General features: G+C 38.9%; 1 protein-coding gene and 1 long non-coding RNA gene across 2 annotated transcripts in view; one reads left to right on the top strand and one right to left on the bottom strand.

The window, feature by feature from the left end:
• C1H18orf54 (chromosome 1 C18orf54 homolog) overlaps positions 1-6,696 on the top strand; it is a 15,777-nt gene extending 9,081 nt beyond the window's left edge. Inside the window, exons 5-8 of the mRNA XM_075185442.1 lie at positions 2,988-3,087; positions 4,343-4,474; positions 4,783-4,856; positions 6,437-6,696. Of these exons, the coding sequence (XP_075041543.1) occupies positions 2,988-3,087; positions 4,343-4,474; positions 4,783-4,856; positions 6,437-6,527 (397 nt within the window). The 3' untranslated portion in view covers positions 6,528-6,696. The remainder of the gene's footprint in view (positions 1-2,987; positions 3,088-4,342; positions 4,475-4,782; positions 4,857-6,436) is intronic.
• LOC142101182 (uncharacterized) overlaps positions 1-19,485 on the bottom strand; it is a 26,505-nt gene extending 7,020 nt beyond the window's left edge. The window contains exons 1-2 of the long non-coding RNA XR_012678968.1: positions 19,374-19,485; positions 19,134-19,253 (exon numbers count right to left, since the gene is read on the bottom strand). This is a non-coding gene — a long non-coding RNA (uncharacterized LOC142101182). The remainder of the gene's footprint in view (positions 1-19,133; positions 19,254-19,373) is intronic.

The following is a 19,485-nucleotide window of genomic DNA, read 5'->3' as shown; positions in this document are numbered from 1 at the left end:
AGAGTAACTTCTCCCAACCATCCAAGAACAGTTTGGTGATGAACAATGTCTTTTCCAGCATGATGGAGCACCTTGCCATAAGGCAAACATGATAACGAAGTGGCTCGGGGATCAAAAACATCAACATTTTGGGTCCATGGCCAGGAAACTCCCCAGACCTTAATCCCATTGAAAACTTGTGGTCAATCCTCAAGAGGTGGGTGGAGAAACAAAAACCCACAAATTCTGACAAACTCCAAGCATTGATTAGTCAAGAATGGGCGCGCATCAGTCAGTATGTGGGCCAGAAGTTGATTGACAGCTGCCAGGGCGAATTGCAGTAGTCTTTAAAAAGAAGGGTCAACACTGCAAATTTTGAGTCTTTGCATAAACATAATGTAATTGTCAATAAAAGCCTTTGACACTTATGAAATGCTTGTAATTGTACGTCAGTATACCATAGCAACATCTGACAAAAAGGTCTAAAATCACTGAAGCAGCAAACTTTGTGAAAACCAATACGTGTGATATTCTCAAAACTTTTGGCCATGACTGTACATAATATATTCAGCAGGAACTTCTTAAATCAGTCTATATGGGTGCCTGGTTCACATCCGCTGCTACTGCTCCAAATAATATAAAGAAACAGCATTGTCCTAAATTTACCAAGTTTCTGTGTTAAGCTGAAGGTAAAGGAACATTGGATTAAATAGAGAAACTTGATAAACTGGTGATGGGTGCTAATATTTTTTATTATTTTTTTTCTATTTACAAACAGACAATCGTATTTTGCACATTTAGCCAAAATAAGTTATTTGTCTGCTGTACCCACTATATTGTCCATATTCTCTTTCAGGAGACATAGGGCTAGATTTACTAAGCTGCGGGTTTGAAAAAGTGGGGATGTTGCCTATAGCAATCAATCAGATTCTAACTGTCATTTTGTGGAAGGTACTAAATAAATGAAAGCTGGAATCTGATTGGTTGCTATAGGCAACATCCCCACTTTTTCAAACCCGCAGTTTAGTAAATCTAGCCCATAATCTCTGTAAACACATTGCAGACCTGTGTTTCTATGTTTTGAACAATAGGGATGGATATGTCTGCTTTACTTTTAACACCATAAAGTGACTTTTGTACTAATGACCTTTTTCATTCTTCTCCATGAAGTTACAATAATAGACCAGCTTTTTATATCTATTACCTGCTGCATCTATGTCCTACCTCTCATTTGCCTTCATTTCAAAGGATAAGTCTGTAATAATAACAGATAAGATAACTGGAAATAAGCTTTCAAGGACAAATGGCTTCCATGAAGTTTTCATATACTGTTGTGTAAGGAAATGTTTATTCATTATGATATTGATATATGAATTTTATTAATGCACTTTAATTCCTTTCCCTGAAGCCATAGGTCTAGGAGAATAATACATATATATATATATATATATATATATATATATATATATATATATATATATATATATATATATATATATATATATGTATGTATATATATATATATATATATATATATATATATATATATATATATATATATATATATATATATATATATGTATGTGTATATATATATATATATATGTATGTGTATATATATATGTATGTGTATATATATATATATATATATATATATATATATATGTATGTGTGTATATATATATATATATATATATATATATATATATATATATATATGTATATATATATATATATATATATGTATATATGTATGTATGTGTATATATATATATATATATATATATATATATATATATATATATATGTATATATATATGTATATGTGTGTGTTCTTCAGCAGGTGGACAGAAACAGACTCCTCCTCTCCCCAATAATCCATCTTCTCAGTTTGTATGTTTTTTTGTTAGTGCCCCTAGTCTAATTTTTATTTTTTCTTCCTTCTTGTGCTTGTGGTTCGAGCACCCCCTGCGTTTTCCATCACTGAACCTGCCCAATCCTTGGTCTAAACCATCATGCACCTTTCTAGAAAGTTGAGGCTCTTCCAACCTTATGCTCCTCAAAAACAACTTTCCCAGTCACTTAGGCTCCTGGGAAACATCTTTGAGAATTCTGTAGTAGACCCTTTCTCAGAAGAAGAAAAGGTCGAGTCCAGAGTTGTCGACAAGCATGCAACCCAAGGCAATTCAGCCAGCCTACCTGATGAGTAATTTTCTGTGACCTGTTGATTGCCTTAGCCAAGCAGTGCTTTCAGCCCCGAGCATTGAAGGCCAAAGGAGCAGCCTCCGTGCACCACTTCTACTAAACTGACGCATCAGCCAGTTATATTTCCCCCCGATCAGCTGTTTGTAACAAGTTGTTTTTAGAGGAATTGGGCAGATCGCATAAACGTTTTCACACCTTGTGAGTCTTTCAAACCTAGGGTAAACTGAAAACTTTACTGGCAGTAACCCTTCTGCCTCAAATCAATCCATCTATCTTCTCTCTGACATGGAATGCTTCTAGAACTTAATTGGAGAAGAAGATTGAGGGGTTTTAAAAAGGATTTTTTTTCTCCAACTTGGATTCTGTGTTTAGTCTAGCAGCTTGGGTGGGAAAAGTTATCTACGAATGGCAGATGGACTCCTGGAGGTCGGACTATCCAGACCTTGTAAATCCATGTTTGTATTATCGGGAGACTAAAGATATCACTACTCCATTCCATGATGTTTCTGGGACTGCTCTTTGACAAGGTCGCCCAGTGGGTGTTTCTTTCTCAATACAAGAACTGCTCTGTTCAAATTTTGATTTCACCCCTTCTGGGCAACCCATACATGATCCTTCAGCCCATTGCAAGGTAATGATAAAGTATGTGGGGAGATTCCAGGAGATGTCATCACGTTAGGGTTAATAACTTGTAACGTTTCAGCTACTAGCAATAGTATAATAATTTCCTGTTTGTTCTTGATGATCTGTCTGATAATTCAGGCACTGAAGAAAATCATTTTAATCTAATTGTTTTTCAATAGCAAATCCCCTGTTCCTGTGCTTGATGAGGAAACTAAAGGACCCTTAAAATTGAGTGTCATAGAAGATTTCCTCAATGATTGTGTTAAACAAGAAAGTAACGTAAGTTGATTTTGTTTTGTTTTTCTTAAATTGTATTTTTCATTGAGAATAACCACGTTGACCCCTAGGTGGCGATGGTGGTGCAGAGATTTTCTGCATCAACTGTGTGTAATGATAACATCATCATCATCATCATCACCATTTATTTATATAGCGCCACTAATTCCACAGCGCTGTACAGAGAACTCATTCACATCAGTCCCTGCCCCATTGGGGCTTACAGTCTAAATTCACTAACATACACACTCAGACAGAGACAGAGAGACTAGGGTCAATTTGATAGCAGTCAATTAACTTGCTAGTATATTTTTGGAGTGTGGGAGGAAACCGGAGCACCCGGAGGAAACCCACGCAAACACGGGGAGAACATACAAACTCCACACAGATAAGGCCATGGTTGGGAATTGAACTCATGACCCCAGTGCTGTGAGGCATAAGTGCTAACCACTTCGCCAACCATGCTGCCCAATAACACTGATTGGTGGTTGAGGGGAGTGTCTTTATTATAAACATTTATTTGTATTTATTTGTATTACTATAAATCCAGTAATAAAAAAAAATAGACAGGGTATTAGCAAACAAACAAGGTGGTTAAAGCACAAGTTTATCATGTAAAGATATAAGTAAATGGTCTTTCAAATTTCTAATATTCTCTGTGGAGGTGTGCCTGAAACGAGCTAGACATGTTTTGGAACATACCATTGATTTCAAGGCACAATATAATGCAACTGCTTCTATGCAGTCCAGTTAGTTTGATTAGATGGTGATGTCACACAGTCTATGTAGCAGGTTAGTGTGTGATTGGATGGTGATGTCACAGGGTGAGCGCAGTCACACAGTCTATGTAGCAGGTTAGTGTGTGATTGGATGGTGATGTCACACAGTGAGCGCAGTCACACAGTCTATGTAGCAGGTTAGTGTGTGATTGGATGGTGATGTCACACAGTGAGCGCAGTCACACAGTCTATGTAGCAGGTTAGTGTGTGATTGGATGGTGATGTCACAGGGTGAGCGCAGTCACACAGTCTATGTAGCAGGTTAGTGTGTGATTGGATGGTGATGTCACACAGTGAGCGCAGTCACACAGTCTATGTAGCAGGTTAGTGTGTGATTGGATGGTGATGTCACAGGGTGAGCGCAGTCTCCAGATTGCAGAGGAAGGTAAAAAAAAACAAAACACTGTAATTATCCTTTTTAAATATAATTTTCTTTCTCCGTTTAAACTGATCCTATGGACTATTTCACTATATTCCAGGCAGCTACTTTTTCCGGAGGAAACCACCATGGTCCAGTAGAGGCTCTGAAACACATGCTGTTCAATATGCAAGCCTTCCAGCAGAACCTCAACCAGGACGGAACCTCAGAGAACACGGAGCAGTGTCAGAAGGTGAGTTATAGTCTGAACTGCGCCAGTCGTCTGCACGCAGTTATATTGTGAGCTCTTGGTGGTCAAATGACATCTCTGCGGCATAATTGGTGATGTCCTCGTTTCCCTCAAAGTACTTTGTGCCTCAGTAATGAGCATTTGGACAAGACTTTGTGACGTGGGCTTATGGTACCAACTGGTAATATTTTGACATGTACCAATGACATGCTTTGACTAAATTTAGGCAAACTATAGTTTCTCATTTTTTTTATTAGTATTTTTTTTTATTTATATACCACCATTGTTTAAAATCCTTTCTATTTCTCTAGATTTCTGCAGGGGCAAAATCTGAAATACAGTTGGTTGACCAAGAGACATTCCCAGTGAATAAGTCTCTACAAAAGTAAGTGTTTCCCTCTTACTCGGTGGTTGAGATTTCTATAGTACTTGTACCAAGAAGGCAAAATTAAAATAGTAATTGACATATTTAGACATATGTGGCTGCTTAAAATTCTTCTTCAAATGGCGTCTTTTATTTTTTTATTTTTTTATTTCTTCATTCATTTGTGTTTTGATTCTGGTTTGTCTACAAGCTAACCTTCCATGTATGTACAGTGCATCAGGATGCAGTTAGTAATATGTATAAAAGAAACATTTGAAATTAATCCTATATGAAAATATATATTAAAAGGAAAAGTTTCATACATTCATGTACAGTGGTGCTATAAGGTTTCAGTCTACAAAAAATTGGGTTTAACAACAAGACACTTTGTGTTTTGGAATGGCCAAGTCAAAGCCCAGACCTTAAGTTAATTGAAATGGGCCAGGTCCTGAAGCGGGGTGTTCTTGCAAGAGAGCCCCCCAACATCCATGAGCAGAAGCAGTTCTGTAAGGAGCATGGACCAAAGTTCCTTCAATCTCATGTGCGGGACGGATCAAGTATCGTAAACATTTGATCGAAGTCATCGCTGCCCTAGGTGGAGGGGGTCACATCGGTTACTGAAGACATAGGTTCACTTATGTTTTCCGACCAAGAAATGAATTCATTTTAATAAATGAATGAAAAATTTACTAATTTTGTGTGTTTGATATATTCAGTTATTTTTATCTATTTTGATGACTTACATGAAGATCTGAACACATTTAAGGTCACATTTAGGAAGAAATTCAGTAAATTCTAAAGGGTTCACAACCCTTCTAGCATCACTGTAGGGGTTCTTACTGCTGTTGTAACTGAAACAACCAGTATAGGTGTCTTTACGTCTCCGGGCTATTTGGCAGATATATACTAAATTGCCTTGACGTCGCTGCACGTTTTGGCTTCCACCAATGATCACCCTGGTTGTGTCTGATTGGATGTTTATCCATCATGCCAGGAAAGCTGATTGGCTGCAGACTGTAATCTGCATGTTGTGCGGTCATTGCTCAGACATTATTTGGACTCTGTCACTCAGTCATTCAGATTGACCAATAAATCACACTGGGGAAGGGTCTCTAATTTGGCCATTCACATGCTGAATTGGACACAGATTTGGCTGTTTGAAGTGACTGGATCTGAACATCTGTGGCTGCCTTAAATAGTTGTGTACGACATTGTGACATGTGTGAGCTTCCACTGTCCACCAGTGATCATTGGGTGTGTCACAAATCTGTCCGTGTCTAGTCTGTTGAGTTTACGTACAATAAGATAAAGGCTTACCAGTGACACTTGTTACGTAACAATATGTAAATGACTTTACTCTTATCTTTCTTGCAATTACTGGCATTTCCTGGTAAATAATACATTAACTATCCTCTTGGAATGATCGCTTAAGAGTTTTTATTTCACTTTTTGAAGACTTTTTTTACATAGTTATCTTTTATTTCTTACAAATCTTCCATTTTTACCTTTGCAGTTTCTAATGTCCAAATTCCGGATAGCCATGAATTTTATTTTATTTTTTTAAATTATTTTTTATAAACTAAATATTTTTTTTATTACAGAGCTCTGCACCATTTATCAAGACTCAAAGAGCTGGTAGGGGACCAAAACATGAAACCAAATCAAGAAAATAATCAAGAGATAGAAGTTTAGTTTTATTAATCAAATGTTTATCACATTTTATATATTTTTCTTACAGATGTTTAAATATTTTCACAGTGTTAATGCAGAAATTAAGCTTTTATGCGTGTAATATGTATGTATTAATGTTTACATTGATAAATATAATATTTCTAGTGCCATATTAAATAGCGTTTTACCAGCTGTGGCTACTTCTGACTCTCTTGGTCCCGACAGGAGAGCGCACACTTACATTCAGTCATGTTACTCTCGGGTTAGCCTATGGTAGTTCATTTAATGTCCGTAATGTCTGTGTGTCCTCACTATAGAAATTGGTGTGTTTGGGAATATTAATTTTTCTTGTTTTTAATTCTGTTGAATGGAACCCTGAGGATTGAGAGACACGAGAGCCTGATGTGCACTTTGTATGGTTAAAGTCTATTAATAGCACTAAGTCCCACTTGTGCTTCCTTCCACCTCCCTTCACTTGCACTTTGTGTTTTGAGACACATGTGTAATATGCCTCTGTATAAAAATGACTGACGTAGATTGCCTACTGGCACATATCTGCCAGGCCGTCAAATTACTCAACGCTCATTCGTGGAAACAATCCCCCCCACCACCACCAGGGCTAAGCTAATTAATCGGATATGGTATATTTCCTCTATGGAGTACATTACTGCCCTCCTGAACAGTGTCGTAAATAGATATTTAACCAACATTTACCTAGTGGGTGTGGCCAACCAAATCTGGGGGGGTGGCTAGCACTTGTCGAAGTCAGCAAATTAGATAAAATCATTTCAATTAATATCGAGCAAACTTGGTTGTCTTTGTCTGAAATTATGCGTAGAGCACACTATGGCGTGAAGGGGCGTATCCAGCCGCAACACGTGGCAATAACAGGTTTTACACTTTTACTCACATTCACACTAACACACACATTTGTAATTAGTACACATTAATTGTAGTTGCAACACATAGTTATTTATGTTGAGATATAGTAGTATTTATGTTTAATATTATAAGTTATATGCATGTTAGTGAAATCAAAGGTTCAAGTTGCAGGAACTATGTCATGTTTGGTATGATTTTAATCCCCTATTCATCAGCAGTTGTCCGGTTCATTCGCTGAAGAGATCGTACATTGCATACTCTAGTTAGCGATGTTGGGGAATAAATGTTTAAAGTGATACAAACTATAAACTGCAAATAGACTAGTGAAACGGAATTCTTGGCGGGCAAGTCGAAACATATCCCCTGTAGAGTTGACCCCCCACCTTTGGATATTTTGGTTTGAACTGGCCTATGACCTGCAGTACACTGGACCTTCCTGAAGCCTGGACCAATAGAAGCAAGCCACATCATCTGCATTGTTTTACTGTATTCACTGACTGCATATAAGCAGGGGCTCTGGGCTTAGTGACCAGTCTTCTTTGACCACAGCCTTCAGACCTGAATGACTGCTCACTGGATCCAGAGCATCTGCGATAAGTAACGGCTGTACTTGTTTTATTTTGCATTGATAATCTGCTACTTAAAATACTTTGTGCTTTGGAACCACACATTGGGATTCGACAATCGTTATTGGATAGCGACAAAACGTGCATAACACACTTTACTGAAAGAATTCTGTTACACATATTTGCAAATGCATGAATATATATATATATATATATATATATATATATATATATACACACACACATTCCATAGACAAAAAACCTTACGGTTTAACATGTCTGATTAAGGTTTGTACACTTGCACACCATCTAAAATGTAAGAAAACTATTGAAACTCCTCCACTCAAACTCCAAAAAGCAATGAAATTACGACGATTAAGGCAGAAGCCTTATTGGAAGTGTTCCTTCACAATACAGACATGGTATGCCATCACATCCTGCGTGTTAGCTGCAGATTCAGCACTATCATGGAGTGAGATTGCTGTCACTCACAAAATGGTAGAGCTGCTAATTCACAGATTTGTGTGTTCACTGGAATACACACATACAGTACTATTACATTTTCTTAGTTTAGCTTTATCGTAGTTTAGGGCCTGGGTGTCTTGGAAAGAGACAGTAAAGCAACTTCATAAAAAAGTAGAACTGCAAAATAATAATAGAGTTAAATTACATTAAATTGGTGTATAAGCCTCTGCTTAGTTTGGTTTTCAGTAAGCAATGTCTGCCATTACATTCTTTTACAAGCTCTAAGCTAACTTTTAAGGATACATAAAGCCAGCAAGGCTTTATTGAGAAATATTTTAGCAAACCGTGCAATAGTGTAAGCCAAACACCTAGAGAGATTATCTGCAGGGATCTATCAGCCACAGGAACCATATTTTGTGAGGAGGACTGTATTGCAGGTATATTTTAGGATCAGGCACAATATTGGAGGGAGGAATGCTCTACAAGGATCTGTCAGGAGGTCGTAGTATCTTGAGTGGAGGGAGCACTTTTATAATTTGTTTTTGATTATGCAATAACATTATTAGGCATTTTCATTGGTTTAACCTGTTTATTGCAATAGTTATTCAGATTATATGCCCAATCATGGATAGGGGATCTAGGATATGTAGCTGTTTATTCAACTGTTTAATTTTAATTGTTTAATTCTTAATTTTTTGTTTTTTTTATTCATTGGTGGTCAGAGTGGTGTGCTTAACCAGTATTGTATCCTAGTATCGCTAACCATCAGATATATTTGTACTAATGGATGTGATCTTCCTTGATCCACTATACAAATTCATGTTAACCCTGATAGATTTGATTTTATGTGCCTCTATGTATTTTCTTACTTTGTATGTTAACCATACTTACCCGACAAGCTGATTCACTTTCTGTGTTGATATATATCAACACAGATGCTTCTGACCAATAGTGGGATACAATGGAGGGGTCTGATGCCCCTGGATTGGATTAACACGCTGTCTATCATTACCTAAGACAGTGCAACAGGATTGGTCCCATGGATGCGATGTCATTAGGAGGGTGGGGTTATTATACTATTTAACAGCCACTATAACAGAGCTCTGGTTTTGCCTTGATAAAGCTAATCTAGCGAAACGCGCGTTGGCGTTTGCTCTGTGTACCTGTCTAATAGCATTAAGGAGCTTACTACTTGTATTTAACATGGACAAAGATTATCTTCCCTAAACTTAGATTGGGAAACATTCAGATCTAGAAAGCATTAAGAATCGGTCTCTCTGTGCAGTATACTTTTCAACAATAGCTGACAGGCAGATCATTCGTGCTATTTACACTGCTAATTTTATTAAAATAATAGGCTACAAACCAAGGAACTATAGTATCATTTTCTAAATTTAGCCACTATCCAATGTCCGTCTCCCTGCAACAATAGTTGACAGGCAGTCTGCAAGTGTTATACAGATTGTTAATCACCCTGAGTCAATAAGCTAGGGATGTAAGAACTACAGTAGTGTGTTTAAAGTTTACCATTATTGAGAAATAGTTTCTCTGCACTATACATGTTTGAATAAGAGCTGACAGGCAGATCGCTATTGTTATCTAGAATTCCAACTATACTGATTAACTGTAAATGAAGGAACTACAGCATTGTATCTCAGAGTTAGCCACTATCGAAAATCAGTCTCTCCGTGCTGCATAACATTGTATAACCGTTGACAGGCAGACTGATTATGCTATTTAGATTGCTAATCATCTTAAACTAATAGTTTGTAAACAGAGGAACTAAACCTTCGTATGTCTAACTTGGGGAGTATTTGAACTCTGGCACTATTAAAAGGAGTGAAGTCAATGTAATAATAACGGATTGGCATTTGGCTATTACAAATGAGACTGTCTGGTGTATAGTATCTATAGATGATGAATGAAACAATAAAAAGCACACTGAATAAAGATTATAGATTTGAAGCAATATTTAATTAAGCCTGTAAGATATAATAATAGGATAGATCTGTGTCTAAGTTTGAAAATTAAGATATTATTGCCAAACTCATTAGTATAGACTGTATTTAACAGATTATATATTTAACCAATCGTAACTCTTTATAAAGATTAACCCAATTATCCTGTTTCCTATTATAACGCAAGGAAAATAAATAAAAGGAATACAATTTCTTAGAGCTAGATATTGGGATTATCCTATATACTGAGGATAAGTAGCTCCTTATTGTGTATAAATAAACTATTTAGTGGACAGTTTATTAGATCCTACTATATACATGAAGACTAACTGTCCTATATATTATAATAATTTGGACAGGATCACAGAGATATTGCAGTTGAACTGCAATTTTAATTCACTTTGTATGTTTTGGTTTTTAAATATTTCGCTAGCCTTCATTAATCAGGAGAACTACACTATATTTTACAGATACTAATAAAGGTTATGTTTTATTTCACTATCTTTCTATTCATTTATAGATTGAGTGCCCCTATTTTGCCATGTCTTTTCCCTTCTTCTTGTATGAGTATCTTTACAGTGTTAGGGTGCACCACTCAGTAGTTCCTCTATAATTAAGTACTCTGCGATATGAGGTGGTATATTAATCCACTCATATAGGGATCTATAATTGATGATATACCTTGTGCGGTATGATCTCTTTTCTCTTTTTTTGTCTTAGAAAGAGACAGTAAAGCAACTTCATAAAAAAGTAGAACTACAAAATAATAATAGAGTTAAATTACATTAAATTGGTGTATAAGCCTCTGCTTAGTTTGGTTTTCAGTAAGCAATGTCTGCCATTACATTCTTTTACAAGCTCTAAGCTAACTTTTAAGGATACATAAAGCCAGCAAGGCTTTATTGAGAAATATTTTAGCAAACCGTGCAATAGTGTAAGCCAAACACCTAGAGAGATTCTCTGCAGGGATCTATCAGCCACAGGAACCATATTTTGTGAGGAGAACTGTATTGCAGGTATATTTTAGGATCAGGCACAATATTGGAGGGAGGAATGCTCTACAAGGATCTGTCAGGAGGTCGTAGTATCTTGAGTGGAGGGAGCACTTTTATAATTTGTTTTTGATTATGCAATAACATTATTAGGCATTTTCATTGGTTTAACCTGTTTATTGCAATAGTTATTCAGATTATATGCCCAATCATGGATAGGGGATCTAGGATATGTAGCTGTTTATTCAACTGTTTAATTTTAATTGTTTAATTCTTAATTTTTTGTTTTTTTTATTCATTGGTGGTCAGAGTGGTGTGCTTAACCAGTATTGTATCCTAGTATCGCTAACCATCAGATATATTTGTACTAATGGATGTGATCTTCCTTGATCCACTATACAAATTCATGTTAACCCTGATAGATTTGATTTTATGTGCCTCTATGTATTTTCTTACTTTGTATGTTAACCATACTTACCCGACAAGCTGATTCACTTTCTGTGTTGATATATATCAACACAGATGCTTCTGACCAATAGTGGGATACAATGGAGGGGTCTGATGCCCCTGGATTGGATTAACACGCTGTCTATCATTACCTAAGACAGTGCAACAGGATTGGTCCCATGGATGCGATGTCATTAGGAGGGTGGGGTTATTATACTATTTAACAGCCACTATAACAGAGCTCTGGTTTTGCCTTGATAAAGCTAATCTAGCGAAACGCGCGTTGGCGTTTGCTCTGTGTACCTGTCTAATAGCATTAAGGAGCTTACTACTTGTATTTAACATGGACAAAGATTATCTTCCCTAAACTTAGATTGGGAAACATTCAGATCTAGAAAGCATTAAGAATCGGTCTCTCTGTGCAGTATACTTTTCAACAATAGCTGACAGGCAGATCATTCGTGCTATTTACACTGCTAATTTTATTAAAATAATAGGCTACAAACCAAGGAACTATAGTATCATTTTCTAAATTTAGCCACTATCCAATGTCCGTCTCCCTGCAACAATAGTTGACAGGCAGTCTGCAAGTGTTATACAGATTGTTAATCACCCTGAGTCAATAAGCTAGGGATGTAAGAACTACAGTAGTGTGTTTAAAGTTTACCATTATTGAGAAATAGTTTCTCTGCACTATACATGTTTGAATAAGAGCTGACAGGCAGATCGCTATTGTTATTTAGAATTCCAACTATACTGATTAACTGTAAATGAAGGAACTACAGCATTGTATCTCAGAGTTAGCCACTATCGAAAATCAGTCTCTCCGTGCTGCATAACATTGTATAACAGTTGACAGGCAGACTGATTATGCTATTTAGATTGCTAATCATCTTAAACTAATAGTTTGTAAACAGAGGAACTAAACCTTCGTATGTCTAACTTGGGGAGTATTTGAACTCTGGCACTATTAAAAGGAGTGAAGTCAATGTAATAATAACGGATTGGCATTTGGCTATTACAAATGAGACTGTCTGGTGTATAGTATCTATAGATGATGAATGAAACAATAAAAAGCACACTGAATAAAGATTATAGATTTGAAGCAATATTTAATTAAGCCTGTAAGATATAATAATAGGATAGATCTGTGTCTAAGTTTGAAAATTAAGATATTATTGCCAAACTCATTAGTATAGACTGTATTTAACAGATTATATATTTAACCAATCGTAACTCTTTATAAAGATTAACCCAATTATCCTGTTTCCTATTATAACGCAAGGAAAATAAATAAAAGGAATACAATTTCTTAGAGCTAGATATTGGGATTATCCTATATACTGAGGATAAGTAGCTCCTTATTGTGTATAAATAAACTATTTAGTGGACAGTTTATTAGATCCTACTATATACATGAAGACTAACTGTCCTATATATTATAATAATTTGGACAGGATCACAGAGATATTGCAGTTGAACTGCAATTTTAATTCACTTTGTATGTTTTGGTTTTTAAATATTTCGCTAGCCTTCATTAATCAGGAGAACTACACTATATTTTACAGATACTAATAAAGGTTATGTTTTATTTCACTATCTTTCTATTCATTTATAGATTGAGTGCCCCTATTTTGCCATGTCTTTTCCCTTCTTCTTGTATGAGTATCTTTACAGTGTTAGGGTGCACCACTCAGTAGTTCCTCTATAATTAAGTACTCTGCGATATGAGGTGGTATATTAATCCACTCATATAGGGATCTATAATTGATGATATACCTTGTGCGGTATGATCTCTTTTCTCTTTTTTTGTCTTAGAAAGAGACAGTAAAGCAACTTCATAAAAAAGTAGAACTACAAAATAATAATAGAGTTAAATTACATTAAATTGGTGTATAAGCCTCTGCTTAGTTTGGTTTTCAGTAAGCAATGTCTGCCATTACATTCTTTTACAAGCCCTAAGCTAACTTTTAAGGATACATAAAGCCAACAAGGCTTTATTGAGAAATATTTTAGCAAACTGCACAATAGTGTAAGCCAAACACCTAGAGAGATTCTCTGCAGGGATCTATCAGCCACAGGAACCATATTTGGTGAGGAGGCATGTATTGCAGGTATATTTTAGGAGCAGGCACAATATTGGAGGGAGGAATGCTCTACAAGGATCTGTCAGGAGGTCGTAGTATTTTGAGTGGAGGGATGTTCTGCAGGGGTCTGTCAGCTGCTGGGAACATTTTGGTGAAGGGATGCTCTGCAGGGATCTTTCTGGAGCAGATACTGTTTGGTGATGAGTTATGTTCTGCAGGTATCTTTTCTGAGCAGGCAGAGTCTGCAGGGGTATGTCAGGAGCAAGTATTGTGTTTCGGGAGGAGGGATATTCTGCTGGGAGGAGGTATAGTGTTGGTGGGAGGAATGCTCTGCAGGGATCTTTTGGGAGCAGATAATGTTTGGTGATGAGCTATGTTCTGCAGGTATCTTTAATAAGCAGGCACAGTCTTGGAGGGAGAAATGCTCTGTAGTGATTTTATAGTTCTATTTTTTTATGAAGTTGCTTTACTATCTCTTTCTAAGACACCCAGGCCCTAAACTACAATAAAGCTAAACTAAGAAAATGTAATAGTACTGTATGTGTGTATTCCAGTGAACACACAAATCTTTGAATTAGCAGATCCACCATTTTGTGAGTGACAGCAATTTCACTCCATGATAGTGCTGAATCTGCAGCTAACCGCAGGATGTGATGGCATACCATGTCTGTATTGCTCAAGGAACACGTCCATTAAGGCTTCTGCCTTAATCGTCGTATTTTCATTGCTTTTTGGCGTTTGAGTGGAGGCAGGGGCGGATTGGCAATGTAACCTACAGGGAAAAATCCCGGTAGGCCGACGGCCTCAGGAGGCCGACTAGTATCTTTTTAGGGGTTAAAAAAATAAAAAAATTGTGTAGCAGGGGAGGGGGAAAGGCAGTGTGGTACTAGGTGGCTGGCCCCTCCTCCGGGACCAGCCACCTACCTTAATGTGGTCGCGGATAATTGTCTCTCCCCCCTCTGTGGCTGCAGTCTCCTACACAGGTCACATGGGACGTGTCACATGACAGCTGCCGTCCCATGTGTGCAGTGAGGGGAGTCTGCAAAAGGAACAAGGTAAGTATGTCTGCTAAAGTGTGTGTGTCTCTTTGCTATAAAGTGTGTGTGTGTGTGTGTGTGTGTGTGTATGTGTCTCTGCTAAAGTGTGTGTGTGTGTGTGTTACTGCTAAAGTGTGTGTGTGTGAGCAGCACAGTGGCCTAGTGGTTAGCACTTCTGCCTCACAGTACTGGGGTCATAAGTTCAATTCCCGACCATGTCCTTATCTGTGTGGAGTTTGTATGTTCTCCCTGTGTTTGCGTGGGTTTCCTCCGGGTGCTCTGGTTTACTAAAGAGTGTGTAGGATAGGAGGGGGACTACTAAAGGGTGTGTAGGATAGGAGGGGGGCTACTAAAGGGTGTGTAGGATAGGAGGGGGGCTACTAAAGGGTGTGTAGGATAGGAGGGGGGCTGCTAAAGGTTGGAATGGGAGGGTCTTAATATATTGTGTGGTATGAGGGAAGGGAGGGGGGCTGTCTTAATAGTTCATTGGTAGGAGGTAGGGTATTAATTTAATGGTTCGGGTGGGCTCGGATTAGCGGAATCCGAGCCCGCTCATCCTTAGTAAATATCCCTTTCATTAATGGTAAGACACAACACGGGGGGGGGGGGGGGTGGACAGGATACAACGGGGTGAAGGATACAACACAGCGGGTCAGGATATAACTCACGGGGGGGCGGATACACGGGAGTAGTATATAATACAGGGGAAGCAAGATCTATATATAGGGAGGGGCATAATATTAAACAGGGGAAGCAGGAAACAATATGGAAAGGGGCAGGATATAACACACGGGGGGGAGCGCAGTCACCTGTCTCCCTGATGCTAGTAGGGGAATATGGGGCAGTAGCTGCGGTGGCTGGGTAACGTGACATCACTGGTGTTTGGCGGGTGCTGGCTGACCAGGTCTCTATCGCGTCCATAGCAATATATATATATATAAGCAGAATACAACAGGGGGGTGCAGAATCGGAGGAGGAAAAGAGGGGAAGCGGATGACAAGAGGAGAGGGGGAGCGGATGACAAGAGGGACGGAGGAGAGGGGAAGCGGATGACGAGGGATGGAGGAGAGGGGGAGCAGATGACAAGAGGGACGGAGGAGAGGGGCAGCGGGTGACAAGAGGGAAGATATTGCCGTATAGATAAAGGGCAGCGCTGGGGGGAGTGCTGTAACTGAAGTATATGATACAGTGCCTATACCTAAAATGAATGTTTAGGCTCTCGTGTATGGCGCTAGGTGTAAAACAAATAACTAACACTCCAGGGTTAATCATCCGGATATGGCTCCCTAGATCTCTGACATACAGTACTCAGTGTGGGGCAGATAACTGACAGTCTGGTAATACCTGCTCAGATGGAGCTTCCTATACTACCAAAGGAACAGCGCTAAACATGGACCAAGTTATTGGTGGTCATGGTAAAGTACCTGTACCTACACTGAATGTTTAATTCTAAGTTTGATGTTATTAGCCCTGCTATGGAGCGGCTGTCGCAGCTGCGAAAACTCTCCTCTTGCGTACGTTTCACTCTTTCAGTTTCTTCAGAGGAATTCCTCCGTTATCAGGCTCTTCTCATCTCCCCCGATCTCCGTCACTGGACCCCAAAGCCTTCACCCTGCTATTACTGGGTACTGACCGACAACTGCCCCCTGCAGGACTATTGCACAAAGCCTTACAGTACCGGCCATGAGTGAGGGTTCCCGGGGGTTGAGGACTGGTTCAAAAGACAAGTAGCTCTAGAGGCACCAGAAACCTTCCACGGCCAAGGACACCGCCATTTGCCCACTTACAACTAATGCTGCTAATTCAGCACATGTCACGGTTCCACGTCACAATTCTGCGACAGGAGTGGCAAGGAACGGTAACCAGCCTGGAACTAATATAACTCCCAGTAAGGCGCGAAGTCTAACAAGGGAGAGGTATTCGCCAGGGACCAGCTGCAAGGCGGTTTGGACTTAGCTGCACCCCCTTGCAGGTCGCGGCCCCTACTGAAAGCGACCAGTTGAGATATGAGAGAGATAAGCCACAAGAGTAGCAGGTTACTCACGAATAGCGGAGATGTGTTACAGGATGTAGCCAGCAGGTTATGCAGGAGCAGAGGAGTGCAGTAGAGTGTCAGCTTTGCGGACAACTGTTTACCACTGGAGTGGCGGCAGGATTTCTATTCAGCAGTCAGCAGGACTCACGAATGGTGATGATGCATTTGCAGGATGTAGCCAGCAGGTTATGCAGAACATAAGGAGATGCTGTAGAGTGTCAGCTCTGCGGACAAGTGTTTACGACTAGAGTGGCGGTAGGAATTCTATTCAGCAGTCAGCTCTTGGGACGAGAGTAGACTAGGAGCCAGGAACCCATGGAAAGTACATGAAGATCAGGCACTGAGCACAGGGAGGAAGTACCTTTTACACTTTGGAGCCAAAACTCCAACCAATAGGGAGAGGGAGAGGGAAATTGACAGATTGGGTCTGGCGGCGCCTAGCCCGGAAAGCAGCGGATGGCAGGAGCAGGTAAGTAAGCCGAGGATCGGGTCATATACCCTATTACCCGGCTCGTGATAGCACAGTTATTACTTCTTTCTAAGCTGGTGCATCACAGAGCAGTCTGATGTCACTGAGATTTAACATGGATTCCCTAACAGCCGCTTCTGGCTTCGCACTGAGGGATAAACTTTGAAATAATAGTGGTGCCAGGGCTAAAAATGATACAATGTGCCCCCCCTCAGACCCAAAACACTAACCAACCCACCTACAGCCACAAATATCTCTAATTTGTCTGCAGTTTACAAATCAAAATCGATATGCATGGAAAGCACAGCCATAGATGTGCTCCCAAGTGAAGCCACATATACTACACCCAGAACAAGACTATCTGACATGCACAACTTTTCTGAAATTCCCTATTTTTAAAATGGGGCATATTTTACCAAGTTGTAAAAAAACTAACTTTCTCAAAGTTTAAAACCCTCAAAGGCACTCCTCAGCCCTAATAGCTTTCTAACAAAACAAACCCCAGGGGGTAAATGTATCACACTCTGGTTTCTTCAACTTGTGGGAGTTCGGCGAGATGACAGCTAAAATTTGAAGCGGCGCTGCCTTGTAAAGGGAAACTTGCCTTTACAAGGCAGCGCCGCTTCAAATTTTAGCTGTCATCACGCCGAACTCCCGCGAGTTGAAGAAACCGGAGTATGATACATTTACCCCCAGGTCTTTAAACACCCTGTACACTGAGTCATGCTCTCCCACAAAAACCAGAAAAACTGCGACTTTTGCGAAACAGGAAGTGGATAATAAGTGCGAGATTTTGAACTTTAGATTATTCCTAATTTGTCTATTCTTTTTTTCTGAAATTTGGCATGCGGCACCTATGGACGGTTCTTCATTCGAATGCCAAATTTCAGTTTAATAGCTTTAATACTTTTTAAAATGTAGACCCTCAAACACCATGCCCCCCCTCACAGATTTCCAATGGCAGAATGTCGTTTTTTAGATGCAGCCTTAATATATATATATATATATATATATATATTTATATATATTTATTATAATTTATTACTAGTAATTTAGTCCCGTCTTTCCTACTATAGCAGCCTCCACTCTTTGCACCAAATTGAATCTGGTGCTTCTATTTAAAGAGCATTCTGAGCACTTCTCAGTGCCAGAATATAGACTTCATCCTTGCTGCTGCGTTCTGTTACTACTGTGGAGCGTACTGTGTACGGCACTGCGGAAACTTTGTGGCGCCTAACAAATAAATGATAATAATAATAATACTGTGATTCCCTGTGTTTCAGACCCCTGCTAGTTTGACCATTCTACACCCACCCTGTACCTTTGCTCTCACAACTCTTTGACTGTAAACAGAGAAACTACCATTTATCTACTAATGTACTGGCTAAAATGACAAGCAATATATCACTTACTGACAGACAAATGTTTAAGAACTAATTCACTGACTAAAATAACACTTTCTTGCTTAATGACGGATTATCACTTAAGGCACCAAGGCACCCCTAATCCAGAATAATTACAGAATGGTTTAATTATATTTCTGTCAAAGAACAATTTACAGCACTCATTACCAGGAATAAGATCAAACAAAATAAAACAACAATATGTACAAAGATCATCACCCTGCGCCCTTTAATCAGTTTCTATTTTATTACACTGCCTCTTTCATCCTCCGTCCATTTTTCTTACCTTTTACTTGCCCTTCTTTCTTCTTTTTTCTCTTCTGTCTTCTTTTCTTCTGACTCCTCACTGAAAATGTCGGGTGTGATGACGTCACGTCCGACAGTCATGACAACCAGAAGGGAGCTCCTAGGGGTACAGTTTGGGAACAATATAACTGTATTTTCTCTGAATCTTAGGAGCACACAGTCTCCTTCACAGCTGCAGGACAGAATCGGGAGCAAGTTTATGTATTTAATAATGTAATACCTGAATCCTCTGCACCGGGAGTTCCCTTTTTTTTCCCGTAGTTGTTTGTATATATCTTTAGCCCGTATTGCACCACATACAAGCTCTGTAGAATAGCAGTCGCATGCTCTAA

Source organism: Mixophyes fleayi, chromosome 1 (genome assembly GCF_038048845.1).
Source record: "Mixophyes fleayi isolate aMixFle1 chromosome 1, aMixFle1.hap1, whole genome shotgun sequence".
In the NCBI taxonomy this organism is placed as follows: Eukaryota; Metazoa; Chordata; class Amphibia; order Anura; family Limnodynastidae; genus Mixophyes; species Mixophyes fleayi.
Note: the sequence above shows the minus strand (reverse complement) of the source record. Positions and strands in the feature narration are given on the sequence as shown.